At 48.4% G+C, this 23,304-nt stretch overlaps 1 protein-coding gene across 3 annotated transcripts in view; it reads left to right on the top strand.

Moving 5' to 3' along the window:
• LOC106562413 (talin-2) overlaps positions 1–22,618 on the top strand; it is a 121,371-nt gene extending 98,753 nt beyond the window's left edge. For 2 of the 3 annotated variants that reach the window (XM_045689321.1, XM_045689320.1), the window contains 17 exons: positions 156–302; positions 3,397–3,498; positions 3,818–3,937; positions 4,177–4,323; positions 8,584–8,750; positions 13,521–13,704; positions 13,964–14,089; positions 14,332–14,403; positions 15,071–15,187; positions 15,786–15,971; positions 16,229–16,336; positions 16,419–16,524; positions 17,112–17,236; positions 18,377–18,565; positions 18,717–18,899; positions 19,124–19,249; positions 19,560–22,618. In XM_045689321.1, coding sequence (XP_045545277.1) covers positions 156–302; positions 3,397–3,498; positions 3,818–3,937; positions 4,177–4,323; positions 8,584–8,750; positions 13,521–13,704; positions 13,964–14,089; positions 14,332–14,403; positions 15,071–15,187; positions 15,786–15,971; positions 16,229–16,336; positions 16,419–16,524; positions 17,112–17,236; positions 18,377–18,565; positions 18,717–18,899; positions 19,124–19,249; positions 19,560–19,688 — 2,334 coding nt within the window. In that variant the 3' untranslated portion in view covers positions 19,689–22,618. The remainder of the gene's footprint in view (positions 1–155; positions 303–3,396; positions 3,499–3,817; positions 3,938–4,176; positions 4,324–8,583; positions 8,751–13,520; positions 13,705–13,963; positions 14,090–14,331; positions 14,404–15,070; positions 15,188–15,785; positions 15,972–16,228; positions 16,337–16,418; positions 16,525–17,111; positions 17,237–18,376; positions 18,566–18,716; positions 18,900–19,123; positions 19,250–19,559) is intronic. The other variant, XM_045689322.1, reaches the window with a different exon arrangement.
• The last annotated feature ends 686 nt before the right edge of the window (positions 22,619–23,304 follow it).

Below are 23,304 nucleotides of genomic sequence, written 5' to 3' on the forward strand. Positions count from 1 at the left end.
GCTTCTGAGTTGGTGTAGGAGGCAGTTAAAAATGGGCACATATTTTTTTCAAAATGTCTCAATACTGCCCCCGAGCCCCAACAGGTTTTAATGACTCCAACATAAGTGTATGTAAACTTCAGACTTCAACTGTATGTATCTCTGTCTGTATGAAGGCGTCCCATACCCATGATGCCATAGCGGAGGCTGCTCAGCTGATGAGGGAGGCCGTGGATGACATCATGGTGACCCTGAACGAGGCAGCCAGCGAAGGGGGTATGGTGGGCGCCATGGTGGACTCCATCGCTGAGGCCATGGGCAGGGTGAGTGGGGCTGACAGGGGGGCAGGATGAGTGGGGTGTGGGGGGCAAGGTGGATTCCATTGAGGCCATGGGCAGGCTGAGTGGGGGTGACGGGGGGCAGGATGAGTGGGGTGTGGGGGGGCATGGTGGATTCCATTGAGGCCATGGGCAGGCTGAGTGGAAGATGCAGCAACACCGCTCCATGTCAACATACTGTCGTAAGACTGGCAATGAGAGGGATAGAGAGTGCTTTTGTCATTATGGTTATCAGTTGCTTTGTAAAGAATCAATATCTTTGGCTGTGTAGGAAGAAGAAGCCTCGAATGTTGAAACGGCTTGTTGCATCTCTCTCTCAACAAGTGGTCTGGGCAAGCTTTAGAATCTGACGTGCTGTGTTTTGTCTCCAATTTGATCTGCATCTATGCTGTGGTTTATGTCATAAATCATTCATGTACATTCCTATGAACTCTGTATGAATGTGTCTGACTTGAATAAATGGAGATAATCTGTTGAGATAATTTGCTGAGATAACAGCGTTCTTTAATCTGCATTTGTTGTGGAGGTGAATTACAGGATTTAACATAGTGGATACCAGTCTATCACTATTATCGTCAGTACACATTCCAGCCAGCGTGCCAGAAGCATCCATTTGGGAACCATTTGTGTCTTACTCTGAGTTGTGGTAAAGTGTCTGACATCGTAATGACGGATGTCTAATAAGTGACAGTATATTTACAGACTGATAGGCTAATGATGGATTGGAATGAGCTAATGTGCATATTAGAGGTCGACCGATTATGATTTTTCACCGCCGATACCGATATATTGGGGGCCGAAAAAAGACGATACCGATTAATCGGCCGATTTAGTTTTTTTATTTGTAATAATGACAATTACAACAATACTGAATGAACACTTATTTTAACTTAATATAATAGATCAATAAAATCAATTTAGCCTCAAATAAATAATGAAACATGTTCACTTTGGTTTAAATAATGCAAAAACAAAGTGTTGGAGAAGAAAGTAAAAGTGCAATATGTGCCATGTAAGAAAGCTAACATTTAAGTGCCTTGCTCAGAACATGAGAACATATGAAAGCTGGTGGTTCCTTTTAACATGAGTCTTCAATATTCCCAGGCAAGAAGTTTTAGGTTGTAGATATTATAGGACTATTTCTCTCTATACGATTTGTATTTTATATACCTTTGACTATTAGATGTTCTTATAGGCACTTTAGTATTGCCAGCGTAACAGTATAGCTTCCGTCCCTCTCCTCGCTCCTACCTGGGCTCGAACCAGGAACACATCGACAAAAGCCACCCTCGAAGCAGCGTTACCCATGTAGAGCAAGGGGAAACAACTACACCAAGTCTCAGAGCGAGTGACGTTTGAAACGCTATTAGCGAGCACCCGGCTAACTAGCTAGCCATTTTACATCGGTTACACCAGCCTAATCTTGGGAGTTGACAGGCTTGAAGTCATAAACAGCGCAATGCATTGCGAAGAGCTGCTGGCAAAATAGACAAAAGTGCTATTTTGAATGAATGCTTACGAGCCTGCTGGTGCCTACCATCGCTCAGTCAGACTGCTCTATCAAATCATAGACTTAATTATAACATAATAACACACAGAAATAGGAGCCTTAGGTCATTAATATGGTCGAATCCGGAAACTGTCATCTCGAAAACAAAACGTTTTTCCTGTCAGTGAAATACGGAACCGTTCCGTATTTTATCTAACGGGTGGCATCCCCAAGTCTAAATATTCCTGTTACATTGCACAACCTTCAATTTTATGTCATAATTACGTAAAATTCTGGCAAATTAGTTCACAACGAGCCAGGCGGCCCAAACTGTTGCATATACCCTGACTCTGCATGCAATGAACGCAAAATGACACAATTTCACCTGGTTAATATTGCCAGCTAACATGGATTTCTTTTAGCTAAATATGCAGGTTTAAAAATATATACTTCTGTGTATTGATTTTAAGAAATGCGTTGATGTTTATGGTTAGGTACAGTCGTGCAATGATTGTGCTTTTTTTCGCAAATGCGCTTTTGTTAAATCATTCCCCGTTTGGCGAAGTCGGCTGTCTTTGTTAGGAAGAAATTGTCTTCACATTTCGCAACGAGCCAGGCGGCCCAAACTGCTGCATATACCCTGACTCTGTTTGCAAGAGAAGTGACACCTTTTCCCTAGTTAAAAGGAATTCATGTTAGCGGGCAATATTAACTAAATATGCAGGTTTAAAAATATATACTTGTGTATTGATTTTAAGAAAGGCATTGATGTTTATGGTTGGAGCAACGTGTACCTAAGCGATTATATGCAACGCAGGACAGGCTAGATAGACTAGTAATATCATCAACCATGTGTAGTTAACTAGTGATTATGATTGATTGATTGTTTTTTTATAAGATAAGTTTAATGCTAGCTTGCAACTTACCTTGGCTTCTTACTGCATTTGCGTAACAGGCAGGCTCCTCGTGGAGTGCAATGTAAAGCAGGTGGTTAGAGCGTTGGACTAGTTAACCGTAAGGTTGCAAGGTTGAATCCCCGAGCTGACAAGGTAAACATCTGTCGTTCTGCCCCTGAACAAGGCAGTTAACCCACCGTTCCTAGGCCGTCATTGAAAATAAGAATGTGTTCTTAACTGACTTGCCTAGTTAAATAAAGGTCTAAAAATAAAAAAATCGGCCAAATCGGCATCCAAAAATACCGATTTCCCCTTTGTTATGAAAACTTGAAATCAGCCCTAATTAATCGGCCATTCCGATTAATCGGTCGACCTCTAGTGCATATTCATTATGATATTATGAAGGTGGATACTTTGCCAGGAAGACGTTAGTAAGGAAGTATGTTAAAACAGATCACTGGGCCAAGGGATTTCATAATGCATGTTGAATAAGGGTTGTATGTTTGGCTTAAGGATTTTGTTTGGTTGAATAAGGTCTGGTTTTTAGTTAGAATAAGGTTTTGTATGTTTGGTTGAAAAAGGGTTGATTTTTTTTTTTTTTTGGGGGGTTTAGGATGTTATTATTTTTTATTGTTTGAATGAGGGTTTATTTTTGGTTGAGTAAGGGTTTTCTATGTTTGTTTCCTCTCCTCAGCTGGACGAGGGGACCTCTCCTGAACCAGAAGGATCGTTTGTAGACTACCAGACTACCATGGTGAAATACTCCAAGGCCATTGCGGTCACCGCCCAGGAAATGGTAAATTAGATTCCGATGAAAATACCTATTTATTTTTGATTAACAATTTATCTCTAGAGCGATCAATCAATGTAATTGTATTTATAAAGCCCTCTTTACGACAACATTTGTCACAAAGTGCTTTGCGGTAACATAGCCAACATTCTTTGAAAGAATTATCCAAACGTCTTGTTTCAGGACTTAACCCCTTTGTCTTCCTGTGGACCACAAGTCATCCACAAACTTCCTCCAGCAGGATCTGTGTTGAATAGTTTTCTCTATTCCTTTCAAGGATTCAGGAAGTCTTGTGTTAATGTTGACTGGTCTCTCTGTCTTCTAGATGACCAAGTCTGTGACGTGTCCAGAGGAGCTGGGGGGTCTGGCCTCTCGGGTGACCACAGACTACAGCCAGCTGGCCCTGCAGGGACGTCTGGCCGCGCACACTGCAGAACCCCAGGAGGTATCCAACCACTACAGTCAATCCCATCCATCTATCCACCCATCTCTATTGTCCCAATTTGACTACTACGTCACTCTAATCTGCTTTCTACTCAACAAACATGGTACCAGATAACCTGGATTCAAATGTACAACCAGAGAGTATTCAAAGAAATCTTTATTTTGTCACCTTATTAGGTTAGCATTAAGTTATGTCTTGGGTTGATTGGTGTCTTCTTTGCTGGTTCTGTCTCCCTCCAGATTGGTTTCCAGATCAAGGCTGGTGTCCAGGAGCTGGGTCACGGCTGTATCTTCCTGGTGCAGAAGGCTGGAGCGCTGCAGATCACCCCCTCAGACAGTTACACCAAGAGAGAGCTCATAGAGTGTGCCCGCACCGTCACAGAGAAGGTACTGTACTGTTGGAGAGGTCTTCCATCCCAATAAGGTGTCACATACCTGGTTTACCATACACCTGATGTGGGGTCAATTCCTTTTCAACTCCCATCAATTCAAAAAGTCACTTGGAGTTTGAGTAATGAAAAGAAAAATCATCTTTGAAAATAAATACAATTTTCGGTTGTTGAATCAAATGTTGATTCATCTTTTGAATTGAAATAGAAATGTAACCTGAAAACTACTACATAAAATCTTGGCCTCCCTACAGGTTCCCCACTGCAACTTTTAAAGGAACGTCTAGTGGTACTTTAGGAACTTGTGTAACACCATTACAGTTGACTTTAAGGCCTCCGGTAGAGCCAGGGTGCCCAGTCAATCCTGTTTAATAATACATGATAAGTATTCCACTGGCACTAAATCAATGCAGTGAAACATGTAAAACAAAGAGCGGTTAAAGGTATTCTGTATTCTGCTTTTATGTATTCTGCTTTTATGCTGTTATCACAGATCATCCTTTTAGGAAGGAATGCTTTTCCAAGGACATTGCTAAAGTCTTTATGTGAATGTGGTAGAATTTTATTGGCTCTGCTTTAAATTTCCATGTAGGGAAATGGACAGATATTCTCTCTGTCTGTCTCTCTCTCTGTCTGTCGCTCTCTCGCTCTCTCGCGCTCTCACTGTCTCACTGTCTGTCGCGCTCTCACTGTCTCACTGTCTGTCGCGCTCTCACTGTCTCACTGTCTGTCGCGCTCTCACTGTCTCACTGTCTGTCGCGCTCTCACTGTCTCACTGTCTGTCGCGCTCTCACTGTCTCACTGTCTGTCGCGCTCTCACTGTCTCACTGTCTGTCGCGCTCTCACTGTCTCACTGTCTGTCGCGCTCTCACTGTCTCACTGTCTGTCGCGCTCTCACTGTCTCACTGTCTGTCGCGCTCTCACTGTCTCACTGTCTGTCGCGCTCTCACTGTCTCACTGTCTGTCGCGCTCTCTCTCACTGTCTGTCGCGCTCTCTCTCACTGTCTGTCGCGCTCTCTCTCACTGTCTGTCGCGCTCTCTCTCACTGTCTGTCGCGCTCTCTCTCACTGTCGCGCTTTCACTGTCTCACTGTCTGTCGCGCTTTCACTGTCTCACTGTCTGTCGCGCTTTCACTGTCTCACTGTCTGTCGCGCTCTCTCTCACTGTCTGACTGTCTGTCGCGCTCTCTCTCACTGTCTGTCGCGCTCTCACTGTCTCACTGTCTGTCGCGCTCTCACTGTCTCACTGTCTGTCGCGCTCTCACTGTCTCACTGTCTGGCGCCCGCTCTGTCTGGCGCTCGCTCTGTCTGGCGCTCGCTCGCCCGCTCTGTCTGGCGCTCGCTCGCCCGCTCTGTCTGGCGCTCGCTCGCTCGCCCGCTCTGTCTGGCGCTCGCTCGCTCGCCCGCTCTGTCTGGCGCTCGCTCGCTCGCCCGCTCTGTCTGGCGCTCGCTCGCCCGCCCGCTCTGTCTGGCGCTCGCTCGCCGCTCGCTCTGTCTGGCGCTCGCTTCGCCCGCTCGCTCTGTCTGGCGCTCGCTCGCCGCCTCGCTCTGTCTGGCGCTCGCTCGCCCGCTCGCTCTGTCTGGCGCTCGCTCGCTCGCTTCGCTCTGTCTGGCGCTCGCTCGCTCGCCCGCTCTGTCTGGCGCTCGCTCGCTCGCCTCGCTCTGTCTGGCGCTCGCTCGCTCTCGCTCTGTCTGGCGCTCGCTCGCTCGCCCGCTCTGTCTGGCGCTCGCCTCGCTCGCTCTGTCTGGCGCTCGCTCGCCCGCTCGCTCTGTCTGGCGCTCGCTCGCCCGCTCGCTCTGTCTGGCGCTCGCTCGCCCGCCCGCTCTGTCTGGCGCTCGCTCGCCCGCCCGCTCTGTCTGGCGCTCGCTCGCCCGCCCGCTCTGTCTGGCGCTCGCTCGCCCGCTCGCTCTGTCTGGCGCTCGCTCGCCCGCTCGCTCTGTCTGGCGCTCGCTCGCCCGCTCGCTCTGTCTGGCGCTCGCTCGCCCGCTCGCTCTGTCTGGCGCTCGCTCGCCCGCTCGCTCTGTCTGGCGCTCGCTCGCCCGCTTCGCTCTGTCTGGCGCTGCCGCCCGCTTCGCTCTGTCTGGCGCCGCTCGCTCGCTCTGTCTGGCGCTCGCCGCTCGCTCTGTCTGGCGCTGCTCGCCCGCTCGCTCTGTCTGGCGCTCGCCCGCTCGCTCTGTCTGGCGCTCGCTCGCCCGCTCGCTCTGTCTGGCGCTCGCCGCTCGCTCTGTCTGGCGCTCGCTCGCTCGCTCTGTCTGGCGCTCGCTCGCCCGCTCTGTCTGGCGCTCGCTCGCCGCTCGCTCTGTCTGGCGCTCGCTCGCCCGCTCTGTCTGGCGCCGCCGCTCTGTCTGGCGCCCGCTCGCCCGCTCTGTCTGGCGCCCGCTCGCCCGCTCTGTCTGGCGCCCGCTCGCCCGCTCTGTCTGGCGCCCGCTCGCTCGCTCGCTCTGTCTGGCGCTCGCTCGCCCGCTCGCTCTGTCTGGCGCTCGCTCGCCCGCTCGCTCTGTCTGGCGCTCGCTCGCCGCTCGCTCTGTCTGGCGCCCGCTCGCCCGCTCTGTCTGGCGCCCGCCGCTCGCCCGCTCTGTCTGGCGCCCGCTCGCCCGCTCGCTCTGTCTGGCGCCCGCTCGCCCGCCCGCTCTGTCTGGCGCTCGCTCGCCCGCCCGCTCTGTCTGGCGCTCGCTCGCCCGCCCGCTCTGTCTGGCGCTCGCTCGCCCCGCCCGCTCTGTCTGGCGCTCGCTCGCCCGCGCTCTGTCTGGCGCTCGCTCGCCCGCGCTCTCTGTCTGGCGCTCGCTCGCCCGCGCTCTCGTCTGGCGCTCGCTCGCCCGCGCTCTCTGTCTGGCGCTCGCTCGCCCGCGCTCTCTGTCTGGCGCTCGCTCGCCCGCGCTCTCTGTCTGGCGCTCGCTCGCCCGCGCTCTCTGTCTGGCGCTCGCTCGCCCGCGCTCTCTGTCTGGCGCTCGCTCGCTTCGCCGCGCTCTGTCTGGCGCTCGCTCGCCCGCGCTCTCTGTCTGGCGCTCGCTCGCTCGCCCGCGCTCTCTGTCTGGCGCTCGCTCGCTCGCCCGCGCTCTCTGTCTGGCGCTCGCTCGCTCGCTCGCGCTCTGTCTGGCGCTCGCTCGCTCGCTCGCCGCCGCTCTCTGTCTGGCGCTCGCTCGCTCGCCCGCGCTCTCGTCTGGCGCTCGCTCGCTCGCCCGCGCTCTCTGTCTGCCGCTCGCTGCGCTTCGCTGCGCGCCGCTCGCTGCCGCTTCTGGCGCTCGCCGCCGCTCGCTCTGTCTGGCGCTCGCTCGCTCGCCCGCTCTCTGTCTGGCGCTCGCTCGCTCGCGCTCTCTGTCTGGCGCTCGCTCGCTCGCCGCTCGTCTGTCTGGCGCTGGCTCGCTCGCTCGCTCTGTCTGGCGCTGGCTCGCCGCCGCTCTGTCTGGCGCTGGCTCGCTCGCTCGCTCTGTCTGGCGCTCGCTCTGGCGCTGGCTCGCTCGCTTGCGCCGTCTGGCGCTGGCTCGCTCGCTCTGTCTGGCGCTCGCTCGGCGCTGGCTCGCTCGCTCTGTCTGGCGCTGGCTCGCTCGCTCTGTCTGGCGCTGGCTCGCTCGCTCTGTCTGGCGCTGGCTCGCTCGCTCTGTCTGGCGCTGGCTCGCTCGCTCTGTCTGGCGCTGGCTCGCTCGCTCTGTCTGGCGCTCGCTCGCTCGCTCTGTCTGGCTCTCGCTCGCTCGCTCGCTGCTTGTCTGGCTCTCGCTCGCTCGCGCAGTCTGGCTCTCGCTCGCTCGCTCGCTCACGCTCTCTGGCGCTCGCTCGCCCGCGCTCTGGCGCTCGCTCGCCCGCGCTCTCTGTCTGGCGCTCGCTCTCTGATTTGCCAAATGTTCTCTCAGCTGAGTAGGTAGCAGAGGAAATCGTCGTGCCATGTAGCTGTCATTTTGACTGGACGGGTTCTCTAGTTCCTATGGTCTGCATCTGATATGGATAGACATTAGACCAACACATCAATACATCTGTGAGAGCACTGCAGTGAAAGAAAACAAAAGAAGACAAGAGCACAACCATAAAACACTGCAAAAACCACCACCTCCTGCAACACGAGTCCTGTAGCAATCACACACCAACAAGAGAAACACACCGACAGTCACACCAACTCCTTTCTCTGATCTAGCCCAGTGTCAATGGAGGCTGTGATCTGTGATTGTTTGTTTGTGGCTCCTACAGGAGTCCTCAGTGTGTGTTGTCTCTGCGTGTGTCTCTCTGGATGTCTCAAACTGAGCAGTTTGACTGTGTGTCTCCCCAGGTGTCGATGGTGCTGTCGGCCCTACAGGCTGGTAATAAGGGCACTCAGGCCTGCATCACAGCTGCCAGTGCTGTATCTGGCATCATCGCTGACCTGGACACCACCATCATGTTCGCCTCCGCTGGCACACTCAACGCAGAGAATGACGAGTCCTTCGCTGACCACAGGTGTGTGTGTCCCTACAAGAATAGTAATGAAACAAAAATGTGAATAACTGGGGCCATTTTGTTAGTCCCCACAAGGTCAAGTGCTATTTCTAGGGGGTTTAGAGTTAGAATTAGTGTTAGGGTTAGAATTACATTAAGGGTTAGTGCTCGGGTTAGTTTTAGGGTTAGGTTTTTGGGTTCGGGTAAGACGAACCGTCAATACAGAACAAAGATTGATTACCAGGACTTGTACTCAGAGCATGTGCGGACCAACTGGCAAGTGTCTTCATTGACATGTTCAACCTCTTCCTGGCCAAGTCTGTAACACCTACATGTTTCAAACAGACCACCATAGTCCCTGTACCCAATATGTGGAACGTAACCTGCCTAAACGACTACCGTCCCGTAGCACTCACGTTGGGAGCCATGAAGTGCTTTGAAAGGCTGGTCATAGCTCACATCAACACCATCATGCCAGAAACTGTAGACCCACTCCAATTCGCATACCGCCCCAACAGATCCACAGTTGACGCAATCTCAATTGCACTCCACACTGCCCTTTCCCACCTGGACAAAAGGAACACCTATGTGAGAATGCTGTTCATTGACTACAGCTCAGCGTTCAACACCATAGTTCCCACAAAGTTCATCACTAAGCTAAGGACCGTGGGACTAAACACCTCCCTCTGTAACTGGATCCTGGACTTCCTGACGATGACCCTCAGGGGTGCGTCCTCCTGTACTCCCTGTTCACCTACGACTGCATGGCCAAGCACGACTCCAACACCATCATTACGTTTGCTGATGAAACAACGGTGGTAGGCCTGATCACCGACAACAATGAGACAGCCTATAGGGAGGAGGTTAGAGACCTGGCAGTGTGGTGTCAGGACAACAACCTCTCAATGTGAAAAAGACAGAGGAGCTGACCGTGGACTACAGGAAAAGGTGGGCCGAACAGGCCCCCATTAACATTGATGGGGCTGTAGTGAAGCGGGTCGAGAGTTTCAAGTTCCTTGGTGTCCACATCACCAACAAACTATCATGGACCAAACACACCAAGACAGTTGTGAAGAGGGCAAGACAACACCTTTTCCCCCTCAGGAGACTGAAAAGATTTGGCTTGGGTCCCCAGATTCTCAAATTTCTACAGCTGCATCCTGACCGGTTGCATCACTGTATGGCAACTGCTCGGCATCTGATCGGAAGGCGCTACAGAGGGTAGTGCGTACGGCCCAGTACATCTCTGTGGCCAAGCTTCCTGACATCAGGACCTATATACTAGGCGGTGTCAGAGGAAGGCCCAAAGAATTGTCAGACTCCAGGCAACCAAGTCATGAACTGTTCTCTCTGCTACCGCACGGCAAGCGGTTCCGGTTCGCCAAGTCTAGGACCAAAAGGCTCCTTGACAGCTTCTACCCCCAAGCCATAAGACTGCTGACCAACTAAACGGTCGCCCAGACTATTTACATTGAGTACGGGTTAGGGAAAATAAGATTTTGAATGGGACTGAATTGTGTCCCCCCCACAAGGTTGTGTGTGACAGAGACAGCTGGAATCAGGCCTTAGTTCAGGGGTGTCAAACTCATTCCACGGAGTCTGAGTGTCTGCACGTTTTTGGTTTTTCCTTTCAATTAAGACCTAGACAACCAGGTGAGGGGAGTTCCTTACTAATCAGTGACCTTAATTAATCAATCAAGTACAGGTGGAGGGAAAACCCGCAGACACTTGGCCAACCGCCGCCTTAGGCCAACCTCCGCCCCTGCACTCAGTGACAGGAATACGTATAACCTAGTGATCAGGCAGGAGGAAGTGTCTGGACTGGAGTCACACTACAAATCATTCAGACTGGGAGGAGAGGAAGTCGCTCAGTACTTCAGACCAAACACTTCTATTAAACACTTCAGACGTACTGTACCTTACCTGACCCCTGCCTCTGCAGATGCTCTGACAAAGATCAACCTTTGATATGGAAATCTCTGAAGGTTGAATGTCATCTTTTTAACACTAGAACCGCTTGGCATCTATGGACCCCCCTTCAAGCTAATGATCAGTCATTTTGACTGCAACATTCTAACAGTGTAATTAATATATTTCATGTTAAAGCAAAAATGATAATTTGGTTGTGTTTATGAAGGCCTTGGGTAACATGATAATCCGATTTGTATTTTATTTCAAATTACACAGTAGCATTTTCCTTTACTGTAATGCTCAAACACAAAAATTCTAGTTTTCAATACATTTTCTTTGTGAAGTGCTTTGTTACAACTATGAAACAGAAAGCATATGCGTAGGAACAACAGCTTATTTTTAGAAAGACAAAAGAAAATACCCCAACCACCAAGAAGTAGGGTCAAAAGACACACCGTCAAATGATGACAACATCAGTAGCCTGAACATCATTATAGGCACCAAGTGGTCTTGATAAATAGTGAAACTTGGCACAACAGCAATAATGACATTACAATGAATGTGTTAATATGACAGTAGTCAAAAATAAACAATTATTGTCAGCTCATACTTCATCAGTTGGATTTCATTTAGCTATTATCCCTTGTCCTAACAGTTGACACAATTTTCTTAACTTTCACTTGCTTGACACACTTGGACATACCTTTGTTTTGTTGTAGTGCATAATAGTATCTGGTTTTCTCTTGCTTGTGTCTTGTTGTCTTGTCATTCTTTAGCACTGTTGTTGAGTACAACGGCTGTGCAGTTGCCTGATTTTTCGCAGAGGAAGGGTGCTCCCGTCTCTGTTTGTTCATGGTGCCTGCCATACTTGTTTTCTTTGCAAGCAACTTGTTCACCAATGAAGTGAAGAAATTGTCCGTGGTGACAGTTCTCCCCTTGCTAACGTAAGGTTCCACAAGCCTCATCACCACATTCTCTGAAACTTGTTCCTGCTGCGAGATGTGGATATTTTCCCAAAGATTAAAAGCCGTTCAACAATTACGCTCTCGCTGTGTAGCGTCCTCCAAGTAGGCCAGAGTAGTCTCATAAGGCTGGTTGGATTTGTTGTACTGATATAGGGAACATACCATTTTTGAGATGATGGTTAGAATGGATCAATAGAATGGCCCTCCCTGTTCTTCATTCACAATTGGTGATTACATTAGTAAGCTTCTTTCGCTTCCCCTCGCTCATCAGCTCACCCCTTTTCCACATCATACTTCATATATTTCATCTGTTGTGTGTGTGTGTGAAATGAGTTTAGGTGTAGTTTAGGTTCAGTTTCAACTTGGGACTCCACTTTCAACTGTTGGAAGAAGGAACAGAGCAGGCCCTACTGTTGGGAGGAGGAGCAGAGAGCAGGCCCTACTGTTGGGAGGAGGAGCAGAGAGCAGGCCCTACTGTTGGGAGGAGGAGCAGAGAGCAGGCCCTACTGTTGGGAGGAGGAGCAGAGAGCAGGCCCTACTGTTGGGAGGAGGAGCAGAGAGCAGGCCCTACTGTTGGGAGGAGGAGCAGAGAGCAGGCCCTACTGTTGGGAGGAGAAGCAGAGAGCAGGCCCTACTGTTGGGAGGAGGAGCAGAGAGCAGGCCCTACTGTTGGGAGGAGGAGCAGAGAGCAGGCCCTACTGTTGGGAGGAGGAGCAGAGCAGGCCCTACTGTTGGGAGGAGGAGCAGAGAGCAGGCCCTACTGTTGGGAGGAGGAGCAGAGAGCAGGCCCTACTGTTGGGAGGAGGAGCAGAGAGCAGGCCCTACTGTTGGGAGGAGGAGCAGAGAGCAGGCCCTACTGTTGGGAGGAGGAGCAGAGAGCAGGCCCTACTGTTGGGAGGAGGAGCAGAGAGCAGGCCCTACTGTTGGGAGGAGGAGCAGAGAGCAGGCCCTACTGTTGGGAGGAGGAGCAGAGAGCAGGCCCTACTGTTGGGAGGAGGAGCAGAGAGCAGGCCCTACTGTTGGGAGGAGGAGCAGAGCAGGCCCTACTGTTGGGAGGAGGAGCAGAGAGCAGGCCCTACTGTTGGGAGGAGGAGCAGAGAGCAGGCCCTACTGTTGGGAGGAGGAGCAGAGAGCAGGCCCTACTGTTGGGAGGAGGAGCAGAGAGCAGGCCCTACTGTTGGGAGGAGGAGCAGAGAGCAGGCCCTACTGTTGGGAGGAGGAGCAGAGAGCAGGCCCTACTGTTGGGAGGAGGAGCAGAGAGCAGGCCCTACTGTTGGGTGGAGGAGCAGAGAGCAGGCCCTACTGTTGGGTGGAGGAGCAGAGAGCAGGCCCTACTGTTGGGAGGAGGAGCAGAGAGCAGGCCCTACTGTTGGGTGGAGGAGCAGAGAGCAGGCCCTACTGTTGGGAGGAGGAGCAGAGAGCAGGCCCTACTGTTGGGAGGAGGAGCAGAGAGCAGGCCCTACTGTTGGGAGGAGGAGCAGAGCAGGGGGGAAACAACATTCCAAAAAATGACATGCCCTCCTATAACTGGTTATTACACCAGTTCTGTTTGTGATATTAAGATTCTAACAACGGCAGTGTGTTTTTAGACTTAGTTAGGAAAAGTCAAGGACGGAGTGGGCAAGAGTTAATGGCAGAGTAATAAAAACAAAAAAGATAATGAGCTGTCAAAATGACTGCTTTAGGGTTCTAGTGTTAAGAGCTATCGTTTTGTGTGGGTTAAGAGTTTTGACGTGTTGGTGGAGGGTCATCTCATAGCAGGATGGTATTAATAAGACCATTGGAATTTAGAAAAACCGTAATGTTTAACCATGAGCCATGGTAACACCTGTAGAAGTTTAGAGATTTTACCGCCTCCTTCGGTCTCTTTGTCTGTGTCCGTCTCTCTCCTCCCTCTCCCCGCACCCCCTCCCAGGGAGAACATATTGAAGACAGCGAAGGCTCTGGTGGAGGACACTAAGATGTTGGTGTCTGGAGCAGCGTCCAGTCAGGACAGACTGGCCCAAGCTGCCCAGTCCTCAGCTAAGACCATCACACAGCTCACTGACGTGGTCAAACTGGGTGCCGCCAGCATCGGCTCTGACGACCCAGAGACACAGGTGACCAATTATTTATTTTAGGTGACATCTTCTGTTCCCAAAACAGTCCTTAGTGGACAAAATTACTGTACCATTTTAGACTGTTTTTAATTAATAAAACATAGGCCTACTGCAACTTTCCTTTCTTCAAAGAGACTGCTATTAAAAGTAGGAAGTACTGTAGCTATTTAGGGGGACCTATTGATGTATCCAACCTGGGATGGACTCGACCCCAGATTGTGTCCTTAATTAGCTGATGATATGTGTGTGTTCTGTATAGGTGGTTCTGATCAACGCAGTGAAAGACGTGGCCAAGGCCCTGGCTGAGCTCATAGGAGCCACTAAGTGTGCTGCGGGCAAGGCTGCAGACGACCCGTCCATGTACCAGCTGAAGAGTGCTGCCAAGGTAGGAGACCCAGTGAGACCCATGGAGGACTCTAAGGCCGCTGTCTCTAACAGGCATTGTTGCATCATCATCCCTCCTGGCTGTAGCTTATTATACAGTTATTATACATCTTCTTGACAGAGTACTTTTTAGTCCAGCACTAGGCTTAATCTGTGTCCGGGCGACCGCCCAATTCTGTTTGAACTATGTCTAGTGCTCTGAAATAAAATATTGTACGATTAAATCTTGTAATCTACACCCAGTTGTCCCCCAGAAACATGGCAGAAGTGAACGGGATGCCTCCTCAGTCTGATATGTGCGTAAAGGGTGTTCTGGTGAGCGCTTCCAGTACACCAGATGAAGGCATGCTGTCGTTGTGTGCCATAGCAGCAGATTTCCTCCCCCTCCTTTAGGCCTAGCCATTAATCAACATCCCATCTTTCTCGCCATGCTCTAATCTCATCCAGCGCTAGTCAATGACCCAGCCAAGTGGAAAGGAAGCGAGATCTAAAATCACTGTTAGCCACTACCTACCTAGCGCATGTGGTGGAAATGTGATGGGCTGTGTCACAAATGGTATCCTATTCCCTATATAGTGCTCTACTTGGGGCCCTGGTTAAAAGTAGTGCACTATATAGGGAATAGGATGCCATTTGGGACGTAGTCATAGTAATCCAGGGAACTCCTTTTAACCTGCTTTTGGACCTTCTCCAAGCCCTGTGGCAGACAGACGGTAGATAACAGGTGGCTTATATTCACTTCAGCTCAAACTGCAGTGCTGTGGTTCATGTTGATAGCTGTTGTGCTCCCCGTCTTTCAGTTCCATATGGTGTTTACGTACATAATAATACCAAAAGCACACACAAACTGTCAACAGAAATAAAGGTTAATCTCTCCGCCCACCAAAGGCAAGATGTCTCTCTGATGCCCCCCAGTGCTGTCTCTCCCACTGACATCTTTGGACCTGTCTCCCCCATTGTCCCCCCTCTGGTAACCCACCAGGTGATGGTGACCAACGTGACGTCCCTGCTGAAGACGGTGAAGGCTGTGGAGGACGAGGCCACGCGGGGGACCAGGGCCCTGGAGGCCACCATTGAATGTATTAAACAGGAACTCACGGTAAGCAGTCATCTATAAAGTGATTTATTTAATCACTGACTTGATTAGGATGATGACAATGGACATGCTCTCTCATTTACGCTTTGTGACATAAACGTGTCCTCAAGCTAAGCTGGAAATGCTTTATTAGTTACATACTATAAATGCATTAACATATTGAATTATCAACCATAACGGTTTATATACTCGTCACTAGATGAGCTCTGAACTCTAGAACGGCCCAGGCCCTGTGTTTTCCCTGCTATCCTTATCTTTAGTAACTGACAGAGGACCACAGATCTCCATTAGTTTGTGGTTCCAGCTCTTAGCTTTATCAGTTTCCCCTCAGGACAGCCTCCTAGTGCAGCTACAACTAGAGCCTTGATCAAACACGGATATTACCATGGGATCAATAAGATCAACCAGAGTTAAAACTCAACAACCAGTGTTGCCACATTGGGACACATTAGTATGCCTGTTGTGTGTTAGGTCATTATAGGATATAGCCCTGTTAGGTGTTACTGCACACGGCTGTACAATTCAACATTACATGGAGAGCTGTTTGATATATTAAATCAGTGAGGTTTTTAAGAACATATTGAGTGTTGTGTTTCTTCAGGTGTTCCAGTCTAAAGACGTCCCGGAGAAGTCGACCACGCCTGAAGAGTTCATCCGCATGACCAAGGGCATCACCACGGCAACAGCCAAAGCAGTGGCGGCTGGGAACTCTGCACGACAGGAGGATGTGATCTCCACAGCTAACCTGAGTCGCAAGGCCATCTTCGACATGCTGACCACATGCAAGGTTCTGATCAATACTCCTTACTAGGGAAGATGCCCCCTACCTTCTGTCCCCTACCCTCCTATCCTGTATACTTAAACCCTGACCAGCACGGCCATTTTCAACATGCTGACTATATGAAAGGTTGTGATCATCCCTAGGCCCTAAAAGTTGTAGATGTTAGAGGAAGAACAGATATTGATATTACTCCTCATCTCATCCATACTGACCACCTGGAAAGTGGAACATCTGACTCCATACACTGTGTCTGTGTCCCTCAGCAAGCAGCTTACCACCAGGAGGTGAACAAGGACGTACGGAGCAGAGCGCTGCTCTACGGGACAGAGTGCACCACAGGTTACATTGACCTACTGGAGCATGTGCTACTGGTAGGTTGGGTGGGTGTGCCTGTGATAATAGTGATGATGGGGATGTTTTCCTGAACCACCTCTACTCTGTGTGTATCAACAGGTCCTCCAGGGGCCTACAGCAGAGCAGAAGCAGCAGCTGGTGTTCTACTCTAAACGTGTTGCTGGGGCTGTTACTGAACTCATCCAGACTGCTGAGGCCATGAAAGGTGAGAAGACACTTCACTGAACTACTGTACGCCTGGTTCATAATATGGGACAGTAATGATCATTTAGCAGATATACTGTATGTATCCAGAGTGTTCTATTAACAGTCTGTTCCTGCCTTCTTTGCCACAGATGGAGGTAAGTTAAGAATGTAACCAGTTGTGATTCAGGGCCGACCATTCCATTGAGATTCGTTGTTGAATTTTCCCTCTTTACAGGCCCGTTAGTCTAACAATATCCCCATCCATCCATCATGCTCTTCATTTTAGTTTCCATCTCACCATAAAGACATGGTGAAATGCTCATCACCATGTCCATTGCAGTGTGGATGCTCTTCATTTTAGCTTCCATCTCACCATAAAGACATGGTGAAATGCTCATCACCATGTCCATTGCAGTGTGGATGCTCTTCATTTGCGTATTTAATGTCACTGATAAGATAATTGCGATTCAATCTTAAACACACTTAATTTGCTGTGCATGCTGTGTCATGTGGCGTTTGTTCTGTCTCTGTGGTCTCCATATTGTGAGGTGTGCTCTGTTCATACACTGCTGTGTGTGTGGTAACTCACTGTGTGTGTGTTTTCAGGCACAGAGTGGGTGGACCCAGAGGACCCCACAGTGATAGCAGAGACAGAGCTGTTGGGGGCGGCAGCGTCCATCGAAGCAGCGGCTAAGAAACTGGAGCAGCTGAAACCCAGAGCCAAGCCCAAGGTAGGACACTACACCACCCACAACGCACCTCACAAGCCACATGGGTATTTTTAACCCCCAATTTCTACACTAATAACATAAATGGGATGCATAAGTTGCAGCAAGAATGACAATCCTGTCAGTAATTTTCTCTTGGTGCTTGTCTCTTTGATGGTGTTTGTCATTGTGTTTGGCTGTCTGTTTAGAGACAGTGTCTCATCAGTTTTGACACTAAGATTCTGTGGTGTTCAGTCGCCGTGAGTCAGTGTTCGATCCATAGGGTGATGCTCTATTCACTATTTGAATGTCTAATACTTGTATTGTCTCTCCTCACATACAGTGAAAGTAGTGGCAACCTCTGTCTCTGGATTTTTTCATGTTTGTACACCGTCTGTATGTACTTTGGTCTGTCTACCAGTCTATCAGTCTGTCTGTAGCTGATATCATGTACGTTGTTCAGGAGGAACCCCCTACTCTATTCTGACTTTGACCTTCTGCTCACCGCTCCCTCCTCTCTCCCTCCTTCACTCTTTTCCTCTTTCAATCCCTTTCCCCCTCCCCTTCCTGCTGTCTATGATTCTAACCCTTCTGTCCCTCCCTTTCTTCTCACTCACTCACTCCCTTTCTCGTGCTACATCTCTCTCTTTCTCCCTCTCTCTCTCTCCCTCCTCCTGTCCTGTAGTTCTAGTTGTAGCCCATCTGTCCCTATATACTGTTGAAGTACTCCTCTGGTCAGAGTATAAACCCTGGAAGCCTTCTCTGCAGGCCTCTGTCTGATATGTTTGATATATTAGGTTGTTATTCAATCCAACTATATATCAAACATATTTCTACAGTGTCCCGCCCTGTCTACAGACTGTGTGTGTGAGGGACTGGTCTAATCTTGGAATGACTTGGCATAGAATAGTTGTAAGTGTTTTGTGTTCTTATTTCGTTTAGTTTGCCCCAAAAACTGATGTCACTGAGAAGTTTCTGTAGTGCAGACAGTACGGATTTGTAAACAAATCTGTCAGTGAACTATTTGAAATTGAAAGACTTGAACAGCTATACTCTAAAACTCCAACATCAAAACCATTCCGTTTGCCATGTAATATGATTGCTGCCTATCTTTGTTTCTTCCTGTGAGACGTCTGAGTTGTAACTGTCTCGTCTCCCCTTCAGCAAGCGGATGAAACGCTGGACTTTGAGGAGCAGATCCTGGAAGCAGCTAAGTCCATCGCTGCAGCCACCAGTGCCCTGGTCAAGTCTGCTTCAGCTGCCCAGAGAGAGCTGGTGGCTCAGGGCAAGGTGGGCTCTATTCCAGCTAACGCAGTGGATGATGGTCAGTGGTCCCAGGGTCTCATCTCAGCGGTACGTACACACACACACAATCTAAATAAAGCCTCTAAATAACGTTTATCAATCCTTTTTTTGGAAGAGCTGGAATGAACACATCATTAATTCTAAGGGATTGCATCTTTGAAATGTATATGAAGCGTTCTCGCTGTGTTCTCTCCTACAGGCCAGGATGGTAGCAGCAGCCACCAGTAACCTGTGTGAGGCAGCTAATGCCTCGGTCCAGGGCCAAGCCAGTGAGGAGAAGCTGATCTCGTCGGCCAAGCAGGTGGCAGCCTCCACAGCCCAGCTCCTAGTGGCCTGTAAGGTTAAAGCTGACCAGGACTCTGAGGCCATGAGGAGACTACAGGTACTAGGATGATGAATAACAAATTGCCCCTTGCCTCCTAGGCACTCCTGTAGATCTTACACGCCTATCTAATTGTTTCAGATCTGGAGGGGTGCAGGGGGAGACGGGGCTCGGGGTCAATTTGGAATTCAGTGTAACCCCACAAACACACATCTTGTGATTAGCATTGTGTAATCGTTGTAACATGTTATGTGGTATGATATTGATGGACTGTCCTCCCAAAGGCTGCTGGTAATGCAGTAAAGAGGGCGTCGGACAACCTGGTCCGAGCGGCCCAGAAAGCAGCGTTCCACAAGGCAGACGATGACAACGTGGTGGTCAAGACCAAGTTTGTGGGAGGAATCGCTCAGGTGAGACTTCAGGACTCTGGCAGACTCCACAGTGACATGTAGACTGTTCAAACCAGATTTACTCTTGTCAAGCCTTTCAGTTCTGTAAGTGGACACATTAAGAACAACTCCAAGCATTTATCAGGAGCTGACAGCACTGTACAGTATGTTGTACAGGCTGGTTTGAATCAGGTGTTGTGTAGTAACTGGTGCCTGTTCTATCCTAGTGTTAATTAGCTAGATGTTGTGTAGTAACTGGTGCCTGTTCTATCCTAGTGTTAATTAGCTAGGTGTTGTGTACTAACTGGTGCCTGTTCTATTCTGTGTCCAGATCATAGCAGCCCAGGAGGAGATGCTGAGGAAGGAGAGAGAGCTGGAGGAGGCCAGGAAGAAGCTGGCTCAGATTAGACAGCAGCAGTACAAGTTCTTACCCAGTGAACTACGGGAGGACGAGAACTGAGCTATACCCTGCTGCTATTGCCGTGTGTGTGTTGAGTGCATTTGTACCTGTGCGTGTATATGTAGTATGTTACCACACACACGAGCGGTGGCCCAAATTGACTTTCTCAGTGTGCAACAAGGTTAAGTTGGCATTTTAGTGTGCCCACTCAACCAGTGGGGTCAAGCCCAGAATGGGACATGGAAAGCCACTGTCTACTACACCTGCAGGGGTCTTTAACTACCAGGAGTTGTCTCCTACCACTATGACATGACTTGGCTTGTAACGGTCTATTACCCTGCATTACCTGCCAGTTAACCTACACCGGAAAAAAGTATTCTGTAGAAGCAATGGATTTGTAACAGGTGAACAAGCTGAAAAATTTGCATCCTAAAAGTTTGAATGTCTTTCTCTATGGAGCTTTACATCTGATGTGATTAGATACCAGTGTTGACATTGAATCTCCAAACTAAGGGGATATTTCTAATGTTAGCATGGTGTTAACCTTTTGGCCGGACTTTCTTTCATAAAGGAAGAAGAGTGTGATATGTTAGGTGCATACAGTACATTAGGCATTTACACACACATTGCTATTAATTTCCTTTTTTATGAGACAAGTGAGAAATTATAGCATTTCGTAAATATTACTAGTGTTTGAAATTCCACACTTGGGTGATTTGACACTTATGTCACCTTGTGGTCTATATCTTTATATATATCTCCTTGTCAGACAGCAAGTAATTCAGACAGTTGAGGTATTTGGAGCATATTTAAGAATAGCTTATGGATCTTATTTCATGGAAGCATTTTTTGTCGCATTGACCGTTCGGCTTGCGTGGACACTTTTTAAAAATCCTTGTTTAGATGTGCTCTTGACACTGAAGATTGAAATGTACCTAGTGTTGATAAATGCTTAAATTTGCATCTAATTGCTAGAGAGTTTTTTTTATGACAACCTCTTATGATGCATTACAATCTAGTACTCTATTATTTCTGTGATTTGGGGGCGAAGTTACTACAGAATAACATTTTTAGCAAGTTAAGATACTCTTGACACTTACAGTAAGCTTAACTAGTCTCATCCCTTCCACTACTACAGATCTCCTAACCCTGCATAACCTGGACCGTGGACAGTCCGTTAACTGGCCTTCCCTCTACTATTCTCATTAGTTTACAGTTGATATTGAGCCATACAGCTGGAACTGATGTTCATCAAGCAATACTATGAAGGCGCTGTAGGGGGCAGTGTTGGTGTCCTCACAGCCTCCTGACATGCAATGTAATGAAGCGACCTCTTGCTTGATCTTTTCAAACCTCAAACACTACAAACACTGCACCTCTGAAAACCGTTCAGATACTGTAAGAAAAAATACTAATGTAGGAAACAACTGCTGGTCTTAAATGTATTACGATGTAAGTAGGAGTTTAAAAAAAACATCCAGGCAATCTGAAAAAAGATTCTCATTGATAAAGCGTGATTTCTCTACAACTCATAATGCAAACTGAAATGAATGGCTCTAATATTTTGACACCCCAGACCTTTTGAATGAATGTGAAGCGGTAAATCTTTGTTGACTATACACAATGCTTCTGATGGTTACCCCTGCCTGTTGGACCACTACAGTGGGTCACGTCCTGTTGTTGTTCACCTGTTGAATCCGTCTCACTCTTACTCTAATGGTGCTTTATGTAACTGTAGTGGGAAGTGCTACTATTGCAGTATATTTACCTTTTGTTTGCCAGGGTTGTGTTCATTATGCACCAAAAGGAGGAAAACGGAGGAGTGACTACCTAGAATTGTCCAATAGAACAACAAAAAAATCCTAATGAACACAACCCAGGTTTGGTTCTAGTGTTTGGTTTTACTAGTTTTATGACAGTCAGTGAGTGTCGGTTAGCAAACGAATCATTATTGTGAGGTAAAATTCTGCTCTTGCGTGTCACTCATATGCATGGCTTCTGGGTTCTATTATTTTCGGAACAGAAAATACATCTACACGACCTACTGATTGGTATTCTGAACTGCACATAAGAACAATAACCCCTAACAAACTGCAAACGGTCCATGTTAAACATGTTTTACTCCGGATTGATGTGTAACAGTAGGCTCTACAGTTCAAACGCTGGTACAGTTCTGTCAGACTTCACGCATCTGGTCTTTGTAGTATTATGTCATTAGTGCCTTAGTTTCTAGCTCATACAGCATCTGGTCTGCTTGTGACAATTTATCTAGCTGGATAAAGGAGTGTGGTCAGTATCAATGAGTAGGGCCTTGAGTTGTTCCTGTCATAGCCTATTACCAATACTTTTAGGTCCCATAGAGATGAAAAACATGGCCTCACAGGTACTACTGCGTTGTCCTATAAACTGTACCTCTGTCCCCATCTTTCTGCCTGATGCACCCATGGCCTTGAGGGCAGAGACGAATGTGTCGCTGTGTAAAAAGTACCATTGGTATATGTATACGATATATATGAGGACAACACATTTTTGTACTGCATTCCATGGGCATGTACCAAGATGCTTCTGAACTCTATGTATGGCAGAATGGAGTCTGTCGCTCGGTTATTGTATGTTACAAGTAAATCACAGGATCAACACACTCCGGACAATAGGTCTGTACTCTGCTGTCTCACAAAAGTTTTATGGATTGATTTTCTTTTTTCTTTCTCTTTTAAGCCACGAGGAATAGTTTTTTTTAAGGATAAATGTGATAAGGATATTAAGATGTATAGCTGTCACTGTTAATGTAGTGTGACACATTTCAATGGTAGGGAGAAACTGTTCATACCTGTGTTTGTCCCATAATGAATTCAATGATAATTTAAGTGTAGTTCTACAAGAAAGATAGATATGAAGTGACAATGACCTACAGTATGGAAACTATTTATCTGGCCACAAGAAAACAACATATTTTTTGTATTCACTGAAAATAAAGGGTTTCAAAGTAATCTGGCCTGCAGAATTGTGTTTTTACCTTTTTTATTGTCTTGTTGAATACAGGAGTGTGATCATGAATGGACAGGCTAACATTGTGTCTGATTCCAGCAGCCTTCTCCTAGACTAATCTATATTCTCAGGTTCAGGCAGGCTGGAAATCAAGTCACAGATGACGGAGAAGTTGTTGTTTAAAGATGAGGTGAAAGCCTGTGACAGACTACTGGCATGTATACTGTAGTAACGCTTTAATAATCACAAATCCTAGCATCACATCCTGCACATAGAAACATGCACTACTAGCGCAATAACAGAACATGATCCTGTGGTTTGAATAGACTTACTGCTCTAGAGGTGACTTTTTCAGGCAGGGTCCCTTTAAGCAGCTCCTCTGTCAGTGAAGGTAGATGGTATTTCTGAGTCAGCAGTGAGCCTTGTGCTATATTTAGCTGGTGTTGGTTAGAGCTGAGACGGGTACTAATTCTGGCCCGCTCTAAAATCTGAGGAGGGAGGTGATTTGTAAATTACACTGGCACAGCTGCTCCCTCCTGCAGGATAATACCCAGAATTCTTGGCAGGAAGGGTGAATCTCAATACTATAATCGGTGATCTCAAGGTGCTGGACAGGTGAAAGCAAAATGGCACCCCTCCGATCCTTTTAAATCAGTGAAGTAGGACAATCTACTGGTTTACAATTGGA

Source organism: Salmo salar, chromosome ssa11 (assembly GCF_905237065.1).
Source record: "Salmo salar chromosome ssa11, Ssal_v3.1, whole genome shotgun sequence".
NCBI lineage: Eukaryota > Metazoa > Chordata > Actinopteri > Salmoniformes > Salmonidae > Salmo > Salmo salar.